The sequence below is a fragment of the Chiloscyllium plagiosum genome, chromosome 39 (assembly GCF_004010195.1).
Source record: "Chiloscyllium plagiosum isolate BGI_BamShark_2017 chromosome 39, ASM401019v2, whole genome shotgun sequence".
NCBI classification, from domain to species: domain Eukaryota; kingdom Metazoa; phylum Chordata; class Chondrichthyes; order Orectolobiformes; family Hemiscylliidae; genus Chiloscyllium; species Chiloscyllium plagiosum.
In genome coordinates, this window is record NC_057748.1 from 18288784 (window position 1) to 18302457 (window position 13674).

At 40.9% G+C, this 13674-nt stretch overlaps 1 protein-coding gene across 1 annotated transcript in view; it reads left to right on the forward strand.

The window, feature by feature from the left end:
- LOC122542299 (histone acetyltransferase p300-like) overlaps nucleotides 1-13356 on the forward strand; it is a 118682-nt gene extending 105326 nt beyond the window's left edge. Inside the window, exons 27-31 of the mRNA XM_043679907.1 lie at nucleotides 328-493; nucleotides 3674-3841; nucleotides 7127-7288; nucleotides 9081-9362; nucleotides 10249-13356. Coding sequence (XP_043535842.1) covers nucleotides 328-493; nucleotides 3674-3841; nucleotides 7127-7288; nucleotides 9081-9362; nucleotides 10249-12489 — 3019 coding nt within the window. The 3' untranslated portion in view covers nucleotides 12490-13356. The remainder of the gene's footprint in view (nucleotides 1-327; nucleotides 494-3673; nucleotides 3842-7126; nucleotides 7289-9080; nucleotides 9363-10248) is intronic.
- Nucleotides 13357-13674: the final 318 nt, after the last annotated feature.

Below are 13674 nucleotides of genomic sequence, written 5' to 3' on the forward strand. Positions count from 1 at the left end.
AGGGTGGAAGTCCCTGATGCTATGAGGCAGCAGTTGTTAACCACTGAGCCACCAAGCTGCCCATACTGGATCAGTTTCAAAGAATAGAACTGCGCACCTCCTCATTGCTCTCTTGAAAGAGGGAGCAATCAAGCTTCCAATATTTTAGAAAACAATTTAAAGTACACCTTTGGAAGCACATGAACGTATGTGACTTTTTTTCAGCATCTTCCCTACAAGAAGGCCAACCTCTGCCAGAGTTTGCATTGTGACCTCCGCCTAAACTGTGTGCAACTGCACAAAAGAATTCACTGACTTTATGCTTCCTATATTTCATTCCTATCCCAGATACACTGCGGGGCATATTTGGGCCTGTCCACCAAGTGAAGGTGATGATTACATTTTTCACTGCCATCCACTTGACCAGAAAATCCCTAAACCCAAAAGGCTGCAAGAATGGTACAAGAAGATGTTGGACAAAGCAGTGGCAGAGCGAATAATTCATGATTATAAGGTATTGCACATGGACTTGCTTACTGTACTAAATTTGAGTGTCCCATTGGGATGCGCACATATTCCTGCTATAATTGCAACTTATTCTGATGTAGGAACACCTTTTTTTTTTGGTTCATTTGTGGGGTGTGGGCATCGCTAGCTGGCCAGCATTTACTGCTTGTCCCTAGTTGCCCTTGAGGGTGGTGGTAAGCTGCCTTCTTGAACTGCTGCAGTCCACCTGCTGTGGGTTAACCCACAATGCTATTAGGGATGGAATTCCAGGGTCTCAACCTAGTGACAGTGAAAGAGTGTCAATATATTGCCAAATCAGAATGGTGGATGGTTTAGAGAGGACCTTGCAGGTGGTGAGTGTTCCCATGTATCTACTGTCCTTGTCCTTCTAGGTGAAAGTTGCCAGGGGTTTGGAAAGTGTTGTCTGAGGATCTTTGGTGAATTTCTATAGTGCATCTTGTAGATAGTACACACTGCTGCTACAAAGCATCAGTGGTGGAGGGATTTAATGTTTGTGAATGTAGCACCAATCAAGTGGGCTCCTTCTGGATGGTGGCAAGCATTTTGAATGTTATTAGATCTGCACTCGTCCAAACAAGTGGAGAGTATTCTATCACACTCTTGACTTGTGCCTTGTAGACTCATTGAAGAGTTATATTGTCTCTTACTGGTGATGGTCATAGCCTGGCATTTGTGTGGATTGAATATAACCCTAAAAGTAGAAGAAATACCCTATGACCCCACTGAATCATAAGGGAGGAAAAAAAAGTGGTTTCTAAAAATACCATGGTCAAAGGACACAAGAGGTCAGAGGGTATTGTGCTGGAGTGGAAATATAGAAGAGCAAACCCAAAGAGAGTTGTAAACATGAGTGAGAAGTCTAAATGTGGCATGTAATGAGACCTGGATGTTGAGATGTTCGGTGAACTTACTGCAGAGAAGGATGCAGGCAGGAGAATTTTGGAAAAGCCAAAGTTTACAGATTTGAAAGTATAGGAATTTTGGTGACAAACATATGGACAAGGATTTCATCAAATAGCAAGAGGTAGAGGCAGAGGTCAGTGAGGTTATAAATGTAAAAGAAACAATTCTATTAATTGACAGGAAGTGGAGTCAGAGATCAGCATAAGGTAGAATGGGATATGGCGATTGTGAACAATTTCCCCTGATTTGGAGAGGGATGTGAAGCTAACGATTAGCGCAAACAGTTTATGGCATCCCGGGCATACGGTCTGATAACGGGAGCAGTGGAAGAATTTAGGGAGGTGTTATCATTGTGCTTTTGAAAACTGACTCAACGTCTGCTAATTATCTTACTGAGAAGCAAGTAATGGTGAACTAATTGATGATAAATCTTTAGAAAGGATCATGTCAATGACGTAGAGAATCAAACACTGCTTACAGAAAATCCAGGTGCAGACCTGGGCAATAACTAGGATGGAAGACGGTGAAAGTTCCTCAAAACATTATTCTCCAAGCCACGGATAAGGCAGTAATTGAGGAAATCGGCAATTGCAGATGTACGTTAATTAGAATAACATATTTATGTCAGTCATAGTCATGAATTTGCCTTACTTGAAACTTCAATTAGTGCCCACCAAGATAGATATGACACTAATAGTCAAGCTTCATTCAAATTATTTCAAAGTAGCTCTCAACTGTATAATGCTGAAATTATGGAAGATTTGGCACAGTGGTAATGTGACTAGAGTAGTAATACTGAGGCCTAGGCTAATGCTGTAGGGACATGGGTTCACGTACCACCTAACAGCTGATGTCATTGAAATATTCAAATAAGCATATGGCGTATGAAACTGGTCTAAGTAATGGTGGCCAAAACACTCCCCACCTGTTGAAAAACCCATCTGGTTCACTAATGTCCTTTTTGGGCAAGAAAGTCTATCATCCATATTGGTCTCTGTGTGACTGCAGACCCACCACAGATGTGGTTGACTTTTAACCCTTCTCTGAAATGGCCAGCAAACCAGCCTCTTTAGGACCAATTAAGAATTAACGGTTGGGCTTGAACAGTGACACCAACATCTCATGAAAGGAAAAACAAAGTCATTTAAGAGTCATAACAGCTAAGTAGAATTAAGTGACATCTGCAGCACATATTGAACCAATGACTAGTGGTATATATTCCATACCTCTGTGTCAACCTTGATTCTCATTTCTAACACTTAACATTATCAAGAAGATAGCTCGCTAGTGGTTCAGTCAGGGAGGGTAATAAATAAATTGTAAAGTGTTGGAAAAACTCAGCAGATCTGGCAGCATTTCTGGAGACAAATACCAATTTTCTGTCCAATATGATTCTTTAGAACTTCAGTAAATGCTAGCCTAACACGTAGTGCATACCTCCCATGTATGATTTTTTTTAAAAACTTGTATTCCAGTACCATATCTGAGAAGTGTGTTACATTGTCAGTTAGAATGTTCTGATATGTCTCATGGGGTGGGAGTGCTGATGGGGAAGAGAGCATAGCTTCCTTCAGATTAAATTGAAAACTTGCCATGAGGAATGACATTATTTATTCATCTACCCTCTCAATAATCCAGGTTATCTGTATATTGTAGGATTGAGCTACATCTTTGCAGTGTTTTAACTCGTCAGTTGCTCCAATGCTCCCTTTTTTTGTTATGCTCAGCTTAACAATTTAGCAGCACTGGCCATTGAGGGTTTTTGCAAACAGCTTAGAAGTATTGCCATTGTTAACCATTGAGTTAATATTAAACAAAGTTTATTGAACCAGATACTTGTACAAGTAAATGATAAAACAATGGCTGGGATTTTTTTTCAGTTCAGATATAGAAACTATAGTTGATACTTAGGGTAAAGTGGATTTTTTTCCTAGATTTGAGTTTGATTTATGATATCTGCATCACAGAATATTAATGCAATCTTATTGAGCATATGCGGTGAATGATGGATGTGTTCCTAATGTGATTTTCTAATTTATAATTTATCAAATGGTTGTAAACTGTTGATCATTAATGGGTGAATTCTGCATGGCTATGCCTCTCACAGAGTCCAGTTACCAACTAATCAGTCTCCTCCTGTCTGCAGTGTCAATGTTGGTTTTCCCCTTGAATTTCACTCGTATGATTAGGTGCAAAACGAAAAGTTTCAAAGGGGTGGCATTTTTCAGCAATATTGATTCTCTAATGTGCTTCCTCCTTGCAGGATATATTTAAACAGGCAACAGAGGATAGGTTGACCAGTGCAAAGGAGTTGCCATATTTTGAAGGTGACTTCTGGCCAAATGTGTTGGAGGAAAGTATCAAAGAGCTGGAGCAGGAAGAAGAGGAACGTAAGAGGGAGGAAAACAATACATCTAGCGAGAGCACTGATGTAAGTCATTGCGCATGATATTCTTTTGCTATTATTTGAAGTGCAAATAGTGTTTTGAAATGGACCTTGCCACTGCTCTTGAGTTTTATTTTCTAACTCAAGTCACCTGTCTACGTGAATTGAGCCAATTTCTTCCATTATTCAGACCAAAGTCATAAATAAGCCCTTCATCGCATTTCCATCGTAAGGGCCAAAACTAAACGCGCTTCTAAAGAAGCCTGTTGAAGATCTTGTATGGTAGCCTTTTTTAAAAATCATTCATGTTTGATTTTATCTGTGCATCCTGGTACATGGTGGCTTCAAATAGTCTTGTACTATGACACCAAGTTTTCTTCTGCTGAGCAACAGCCTGCTTATAAATGACACATTGCATGTATGTTTGGTGTAACTTCTATATATGTGAAGATCACTACAATTATCTCTTCCTAGGTGTGACTATCTACAGAAAAAAGTTCTGTTTTTCTCATCTCTGGTTCTGACACTCCTCTTTTTACCATAAATGTCTTCATGTCCCTCTTCCTTTGCTTTTTCTTTCAATCTCTTACATGTACTATTAAGATGTATTTGATAAGTGTTGCTTGGGAGTTCTTGTGTCAGTATTTATGGAGATTCTTTTTTGAAAAAGTGGCATTTCTTACAGGGTGTTTATATCATTCATATGCTCTCTCGTATTTGCTTCTTATTGTTTCCTTGTCCCGTATGTTTTTGTCTCCATTGTTTGCAGCATGTTGCCATTGTCACTCTGTTTCAACCTGTCTTCTGTCACTTTTACTTCTCTAGTTCAGTTCATGATGACCCTTTTCTTGCATTTAACCATCCTCTTTCTGATCCTTCTTTCTGTACTCTCTAGCACCCTTTTCCCTTCATTTGCTATGTAAATTTCTGCGTGTCCACTGTAAATGCAATATATTTCCTGACTCAAAATTATATAATAGATGTGTTAGGAAGACTTCATAGAGCTTGCAGCCTTAGAACCTGGAAGCATTGGAGGAAAGAGACTGCTTAATATTAGCTCTCTCTCTCTGTGGTATAAAATAGATCAGTAACAGTTCAGGGAGGCTTATGGTTCTTGGATGGTGGGTGAGACCAAAAAGCACCAAGCAGAGGAAATTGGGGATTAATTGCCTCAGTTCCCACAGATTTTAATTCCTGCCACTAGTCCAGTGTGGACCAATGTGTGTTTCCTTCTATGGCATTGATTTTACCTGTTTGAAATCTGCATGTGTCGAAAAAGAATGTTTTATTTATTATGTTAAATCCTGTAATTGAAGTGTAGATAACAACAGAATTCCATCACATTCATAAAATGATTAGAAGTAGTACAACTGCAAAGTCAACAATATAGGAATATTGTGCAACTTTTCAGTTTTACTTTGCAGTAATGTACACAGCACAGTTACATTTTAAGGTTTCATACATAAATGAAAATCTAATGAATAATCAATTTTGATAAATTAACAGTTCAAGACCCTGTGACTATTTAAAATTAGACTTTCCTACCAGTATTTCGTTGAACATAAGATTATATTCTTCTAATTTTCAGTCCATAAATGCTAGGCATTCTGTAGTTTCTCCTTTCGTTTGTTGCATATAATATCTGAAATTAAATTTAGGTAGACTTGCGAACAGAAGAAAGGTATGTGTGAGTAGCCTACCTGTTAGTGTCTTTATTTTTAAAAGAACGTTATGACTTGCAATGTTTATTTACCAGTTCCATATTTTGTCAAGATTATTCTTGATATCAAAGTTCTGATTTGTTCTGAATTTAACTTAAGTTATACTGCAAAGATTGTGCTGTCACTGGCGATCTTGTTGCTGAGGAAAGGTTCATAACCAGGAGGTTTAAAAATGCCATGCAGGATCTAATTTATCTACTCTTAATATCCACTTGGCAGCCATCCAGATTAAGAGCTGGGACCTCTGGACTGAGTAAGTTAGCTGTTCAAGATAGCAGCTGGGAATGGTACTAGGTAACTAGAAAGGGTTGAGTGCGGGATGTGGCACTAGGTGTAAAGGAAATGTGGTATCTTTGCTACCCGCAATCTCCCAAGCTATCATGCTTATCTTGATCCAGAAGCATTGCTAGATTTGACAGCTAGCTCCTGCTATCCTTCACCTTGCCAGGTCTCCCAATTACTGGGAAACCCAAACCATGCCTGTTTAAATTTAAGTATTGACAAAAATCTGAGTATGAACAATCTCATGAATATCAAAAATCCCTTCTCTCCAAGTTACTCAGCCAGCACAAATTTGTTGCAGTTAAAGCTGAGTGGACAAATGCAGTCCCTCTCAAAGACATCAGTGTGCCTCACTGCAGAAAGGAGAATTGTAGGTTAAATTTTCCAAAGTCATAGAGTTCCCCTGTTAACAGTGAGGTCAGAGGTGAATTGTTTCCTGACCAATATTATGTATTTCATAGCAGCCAGTACAGCTGAATGTCTGGAGCATTTTTCTTTGAGCTGTAGTAAATGGGCAAGTACCATAGAAAGAAAGCATATTCTCTTTACTTCAGCATGGACACTTGAATAATGAAAGAATACTTGTTAAGCCTGAATGCCCTGCATAGTAATGTATAATTATTGATTTTTAGTCTTATTTATCACCAAAAGATACCTCCATATTTCAACAACTGTTACCAAACTGACAATGTTCTTATGATTTTTGAGCCTGGGTAAAATAAAGTTTAAACAAGGTAAGCTTGTAGAAATTTTTAAAAATTGTATTTCTTGCAACAACGAAATAACCCCCCACTCCCCTCCCCAGTCACATTTCCATGAAGCAAAACATCTGAGGCGTGCCCTCCCTTGTGTTCTGAATATGAAAGTAAGTAACATGTTTATTCACTAAAACCTAACCTGTTGTGATGCACTTTTCCCTGATAATGTTTTCCAGATTTGGAGATGTTACCATGCAAAGATGAAGCAAAATAATTGAATTACACTCACCCTTTTAAAAACATGAGCACTTGCTGCATTCTCCTCCCCAGCCCACCCCTCAAACCATTTTTAAAATCCAGCCGTAGTAACAGCTGTTAGCAATTCTTGGCATACCTCTCAACTGTACTGATCTAATCAAGATATCTTGAATTGAAGCGGTCTCATTTAGAAAGTTGGAATGTATATGCAAGACCCCAGCAGGCAGAATCAGCTGATTGCCATTCCTATCCTGAGCACTTCCCTTTAGCTATTTTAAGGTTGAGAGAATTGGTTTAATGTAACTTTTCAAAAAAAAACAAGCCACACTTGAAGCGAGGTGGTAACTGCTAACTTTACATTGAACTTTCAGGGAAAGAAGGGAGATAGCAAAAATGCAAAGAAAAAGAATAACAAGAAAACGAGCAAGAATAAGAGCAGCCTGAGCCGAGGTAACAAGAAGAAACCAGGGATGCCCAATGTGTCCAATGACCTCTCGCAGAAGCTTTATGCCACTATGGAAAAGCACAAGGAGGTACTTATTTCTTGCTCTTGTTTAGTTTGAGCTGGATAATTGATGGTTTGTCTCCTTTTGTTATTTTATGTATTTTGTTTCCTGTAGAAAATTCAGATAAACCTGCTACCATTTGGTTTCTGCAAATGTTGCTTTGAAAAAGCATTAAGTCACTCTTCTTCCCCTCTCCCTTCCTCAGTACCCTTCTTGAAGGCGTACCTGACCCATGGCACATGGATAGAGTAATAAGGTAGATCCCAATTCGATCTCAGCTGGAGCAGGCATTGAACCTTGTATTGTTAGCACCAATCTGATCCCTCCAGAGCTTGAACCTGACCTTTCTGGCAGAAGACTTCACCCAACCCCTTAATTTTAGTAAATGTCTTACCATGTCAGAATGGTCAAATTCAGCAGAGGAATCAAGGGTAAATACCTGTTCCATCATATGCTGAGACTCTGGCATGTGTTGCCTTATTAGTGTGGTATAACAATTTTTCCACTTACCCCAAATATTAATTTATAATGCCTTGGTCTGTCACAAAATAAATCTAAAATTCATTCATAACATATGTACAGGCCATGTCAAATGGTGTCATCACTTAGATTCCTAATCCAGAGACCCAGGTAATGTTCTGGAGGCCCATGTTTAATTCCTGACATGGTAGATATGTAATTTGAATTCCATATAAATCTGCAACTAAGGGTTTAGTGTTAACCATGTTGATTAGTGGAAGTTGGGTTTTTTCAACAATATGCTTTAGGCAAAGAAACCGTTGTCTTTATTTGGCCTATGTGTGACTCCAGAGCCACAGCAATATGGTTGACTCTTAATCTGTCTGCTGGGCAATAATGCTTATATCCCATTTAAAAATAAAACACCTAGTGGTTATATAAGCCATGCACCCAGGAAGGATTGGATTGAATCTCCAGAATGTATGATGTTAGCTGATCTCAGCTGGGGCAACGGTACAGATACTGCATTTTTCCCAGGATTTTAATATCTGATGGTTACTGTGTATTTTTTTTATGCTTAGTGAGAACAGGCAAAAGTAGATGTCCTCAAAAATTGAGTATGTGGTGACATTTAGTTCAGAGTGGCACATGTTAGGTAGCCTTGAGCAAGCACTGACTGCACCTTTTTAGAGTTTTACATTGATTCATCATCACCTGCACAGTGGGAGAAGATTGAAATGGAGACAGTTGAATTAACAATGTGTTTTTATTGATTTTCAACAATAAGTCCATCGCCCAGCCTCTTGTGTCCGCAGGCTCAAATCTGGGAGTCAAGCGCACTTCTGTGGCTAATTGCTGATCCATTTTTCAGGCTGTTTGTATGTTCGGATTCTGTTACACTGATTTGTGAAATTCTGCACACCACTTCTTCTAAAAAGCACACATATCTAATGCCTAGTGTAAGTTTTATAAGCTGTAATAGTGGAAGCAGCATCTGAAGAATGGTAAAATAAGTCTCTTGTCTGGACACCTAGTGTTTCATGACAAATCTGGGAGCTACTATGAATGCCAAATGCATTTTTGGATAAATTTAGGGCAGAAGTCTGGATTTTTTAAACACGTCAGATGAGCATCATTTGCTACTAAGGATATTTTGGGACATGGTTTTGGATCCATTTAATAATCATTTGGATGTAAAGTCACTATAGTAGTTGTTCTGTGAACCAGTAGCATTCTGTTAATTAGTCCTATCACATTTATATTTGGATATCTTAGTGAAATCCTTAGGGGGAGGGGCAAAGCTTGAGAGTTGTATTTTACTTGGTTTTAATTTTAATTATTTATCTTTCCTGTTTTACAGGTGTTTTTTGTGATCCGTCTGATCGCAGGTCCCAACTCCAATTCTCTGCCAAGCATTTTGGATCCAGACCCACTCATTGCATGTGACCTGATGGATGGGCGTGATGCCTTTCTCACATTGGCAAGGGACAAACACATGGAGTTCTCTTCATTAAGAAGAGCCAAGTGGTCAACCATGTGCATGTTGGTGGAACTTCACAATCAGGGCCAGGATCGTTTTGTATATACATGTAATGAGTGCAAGCACCATGTGGAGACCAGGTGGCACTGCACTGTCTGTGAGGTGTGTGCTACTCTTCGTTTGCTATTCCAGTCCAGTATATATCAAAACAGAAATATGGAAACTTATATAAAAGTATTTTCCATTCTAATATGAAGGACTCTTGGTGCAAGCGTTTATAGTCGACTAGAGAGTTATGGCTGTGCATTTATTGGTTAATTTACTCAATGGATTAGAAGTTGACCTTTTCTGATTGACCTAATTGTTCCATTTGCTGGGGTTGATACATTTGTAACCAATCAGGAGCACAAACTAAAGGAGGCCATTTCGTCTCCAGTGCCAGTTACTGTAGTTCAGTTAGACTGTGGCTGATCCATTCTTCAGCTCCATATTCATTAATAACATAACCTATCTGGCTGTCTATCTGAAAGAAACATCTTCCTGATTTCACTCCCAGATGGCCTAGTCCTGTTTGTAGGATCAAAATATCCACAGGAAATGCTTTATCTGTAACTATATTCTGGAATCGGAGATGCCGGTGTTGGACTGGGGTGTACAAAGTTAAAAATCACACAACACCAGGTTATAGTCCAACAGGTTTAATTGGAAGCGCACTAGCTTTCGGAGCGACGCTCCTTCATCAGGTGATTGATGAAGGAGCGTCGCTCCGAAAGCTAGTGTGCTTCCAATTAAACCTGTTGGACAATAACCTGGTGTTGTGATTTTTAACGAAATTCTGCAATAATTTTCAACATGTTAATTAGATCACTTAATTCTTCTAATATTAGAATACAAACCAAGTTTATGCGACTTCTCATTTTATTTTAACCTTTTTAAGCCCTATTGTAAATATATATAAAGTGTTCAAGTTTAAGGTAGCAACTTTAAAGCTTTTTAGATTTAGACAAATGTTGGGGGAACTAATTGTTTCTAATTTTGCTTTCTGTAGGATTATGACCTTTGTGTCAACTGTTTTAACACTAAGGGACACGAGCACAAGATGGAGAAACTAGGCCTGGGTTTGGATGATGAGAGTAACGCACAAGGGTCAGAAGCCAGCACTGGGGATTCAAGGCGTCTCAGCATTCAGCGCTGCATTCAGTCATTGGTCCATGCCTGCCAGTGTCGCAATGCAAACTGTTCTTTGCCTTCCTGCCAGAAGATGAAGAGAGTAGTCCAGCACACCAAAGGTTGCAAACGCAAGACCAATGGTGGCTGCCCAATCTGCAAGCAGCTTATTGCACTCTGTTGCTACCATGCTAAGCACTGCCAAGAAACCAAGTGTCCTGTGCCGTTCTGTCTCAACATCAAGCACAAGCTTCGTCAACAACAGCTACAGCACCGTCTACAGCAAGCCCAGATGCTACGCAGAAGGATGGCCACAATGCAGCGTGGAGGTGTAGGACAGCAAAGTCTGCCATCTCCAAGTGGCACTGCGCCCACTACACCAACAGGGCAACAACCGAGTACCCCACAGACTCCTCAGCCCCAACCCCCAGCTCAGCCGCAGCCGCAACCGCAGCCCCAGCCACCGCCACAAACCAACATGCCTTCCTACAGCAACATGACAAGAAGTCAACCACAAGCCCCTCTACCGCAAGGCAAGCCAACTGGACCAGTGGTATCTGCAGCCCAAGTTGTACCTCCTACTCCACAGCCACCACCAGCTGCCGTGGAAATGGCCATGCAGATTCAAAGAGCAGCTGATGCCCAGCGACTGATGGCACAGCAGCAATCGTTTCAAAGGCCTGGAGTAATGAATCCTCATGTAGCACCGATGAATCAAATGGCTGGAATGAACATGAATCCGCAACAATCACAGAGAGGCCCCACTCTCTCAGATCAGGGAATGGGGCCAGCCAGTATGCAACAGGCACAGTGGGGACAGGCTGGAATGGCCCAGACTCAGCAACATCCACAGGGAATGCAACGACCAGTCATGCAGATGAGCCAACAAGCACTGCAAATTAACATGCAGCCCCAGCCACCACCACCCATGTGCCCAGTTACATCAGGAGTGCCTCAACCTAACAGAGGTACCATTCCCCAAGGAGCCCTGCAAGATTTACTGCGAACACTGAGGTCTCCAAGCTCTCCCATGCAGCAGCAGCAAGTACTTGCTATCCTTCGCTCTAACCCCCAGCTTATGGCTGCTTTCATCAAGCAAAGGGCAGCTAGGTATCAAGGAGGCCAAGGTCAGCCAAGCATGCAGGGCCAGCCTGGAATGCAGCCACAGCCTGGAATGCAATCTCAACCAGGTCTTCAAGGACAGCAAGGCATGCATGGCAACCCAGGTATGCAGAACATGAGCCCCATGCAGCCTGGTGTTCAACGGCCTAATATGCCTCAGCAGCAACAGCAGCAGCAACAAAGCATGGGTGGGATGAATGCGCAGGGACAGACCATGAACATGAATCACCCCACTATGAACTCCAACTTTAGAGAGCTTTCAATGCGACGGCAGCTCATGCAACAGAAACAGCAGCAACAGCAGCCAAACCCCAGCTTGGGTGCTGGAATGGCTAACCAATTTCAGCAACCTCAAGGATCTGGTTATCCCATGCAACAGCAACAGCAGCAGCAGCAGCAGAGGATACAGCATCATATTCCCATGCAGCAAGGAACCATGGGACAAGTGGGACAACCGATGGGACAGATGAGCCAGCTTCCACAAGCGGGAATGGGAGCAGAGGGCAGTTCCAGTCTCCATCAGGCCCTCCATCATAGAATCCTGCAGCAGCAGCAGCAACAGCAGATGGGTTCTCCTGCCCAGTCCAACTCTATGAGTCCACAACAGTACATGCTCCCTGGCCAGGCCCAGTCACCTCACCTCCAGGGCCAGCACCCATCCTCCCTAAGCAACCAGGTGCGGTCCCCACAGCCCGTGCCTTCCCCTCGCCCGCAGTCCCAGCCACCTCATTCCAGCCCATCGCCCAGGATGCAGCCTCAACCGTCTCCACACCATGTCTCTCCACAGACTAACTCACCACATCCGGGAATGGTAGCTGCCCAGGGGAACCCCATGGATCAAGGACACTTTGCTGCTCCGGACCAGAGTGCAATGCTTTCTCAACTTGCTAACCCTGGAATGGCAGGCTTACATGGTGCCGCCAGTGACCTTGGCTTGGGTTCAGATAACCCGGACTTAACAGGCACAAACATTAATCACAATACACTAGACATCTTGTAGCATTTTGGGAGCAAATTCTCATTTTTCGTCTTTACTTAGGGTTTTTTGTACTGAAAAACAATTTTGAAATTTCTAGGGAGGACTATTTTCCCAGAATTCACTGAACTGCAACTTAATGAGAAAAAAACTGAGGGATGATATTATACAAAGAATATATTTTTTGTTATGACTGGTGAATAGCCAGTCCCTTTTTTGTTTTCCTGTTCTGTTGTTTCAATTGCAAATAGCCCATACCAACATTTTTTAAGAGAAGGAGAGTTGAATTCATATTTTTATTTTCTAACTTCAAAGAATCTTGTAAGCATTTGTTCATTAACGCAAAGCATTTCACAGAAGAGAAAAAAAACAGCCTGTGCTACAATATACATCTGTTTTTTTTGACAGCAAAGGATTATGATACCTCCTTGTGTATCCCTTCTTCCCTTAATTTTTTTCCACTTCAATACAAGGGTTTGAACAGAAATTTCGAAGTATTAATAATTTGTACAGGTAGAATGAGAGACTATTGCACAAACTGGCAGCTGCCAAACGTCCTGCGGATGTAGAATATTGTGGGGGGTTTTTCAGTTTAATGATGAACATTTTACTTTTTATTTTATTTTTTTGGTGCAACTATCGAAGGATCCTTTAAAAAGACTGTGTGGCTGATTTTATTGAACACATCCCTTGGTTTTTCCTCTTTCAGACTTCTGTGTAAAACTTGAAAAATGGGCAAACAGTAAAAAAGAAAAACCTATCCAGAAACGTGTAAATCATGCAATTTATTGATAATTACTTATAAATATGAACTTTGGATCACTGTATAGACTGCTACAATTGATTTTTTCTTATTTACCATATTGTTGAATAAACTGTGTGCAACAGCGACACTGCCTATTTTTAATGGATGCTCCCTACATATTTTGGTGCTTGACAAAAGAAAGCAAAATAAAATTGAATTTCCTTTTGGTGGTCAGGTTTCTCACTGTGTAGCAGTGTTGGTGAGCTGTACACATTTTGGACCAGTGATCTGTGAATACGTTGAGTAGAAATTTTTTTTTTTAAAGTGTTAGTGTAGCACAATAAACCTCCCAAGGTGCTTTGCAGGAGTGTTATAAGCAAACATTTACTGAAAAATTGGACGTATTGGGGCAAAAAGTTTAGTCAGAGGGAGAGGTTTTAAGGAGCATATAAAGAAAGAAGCCA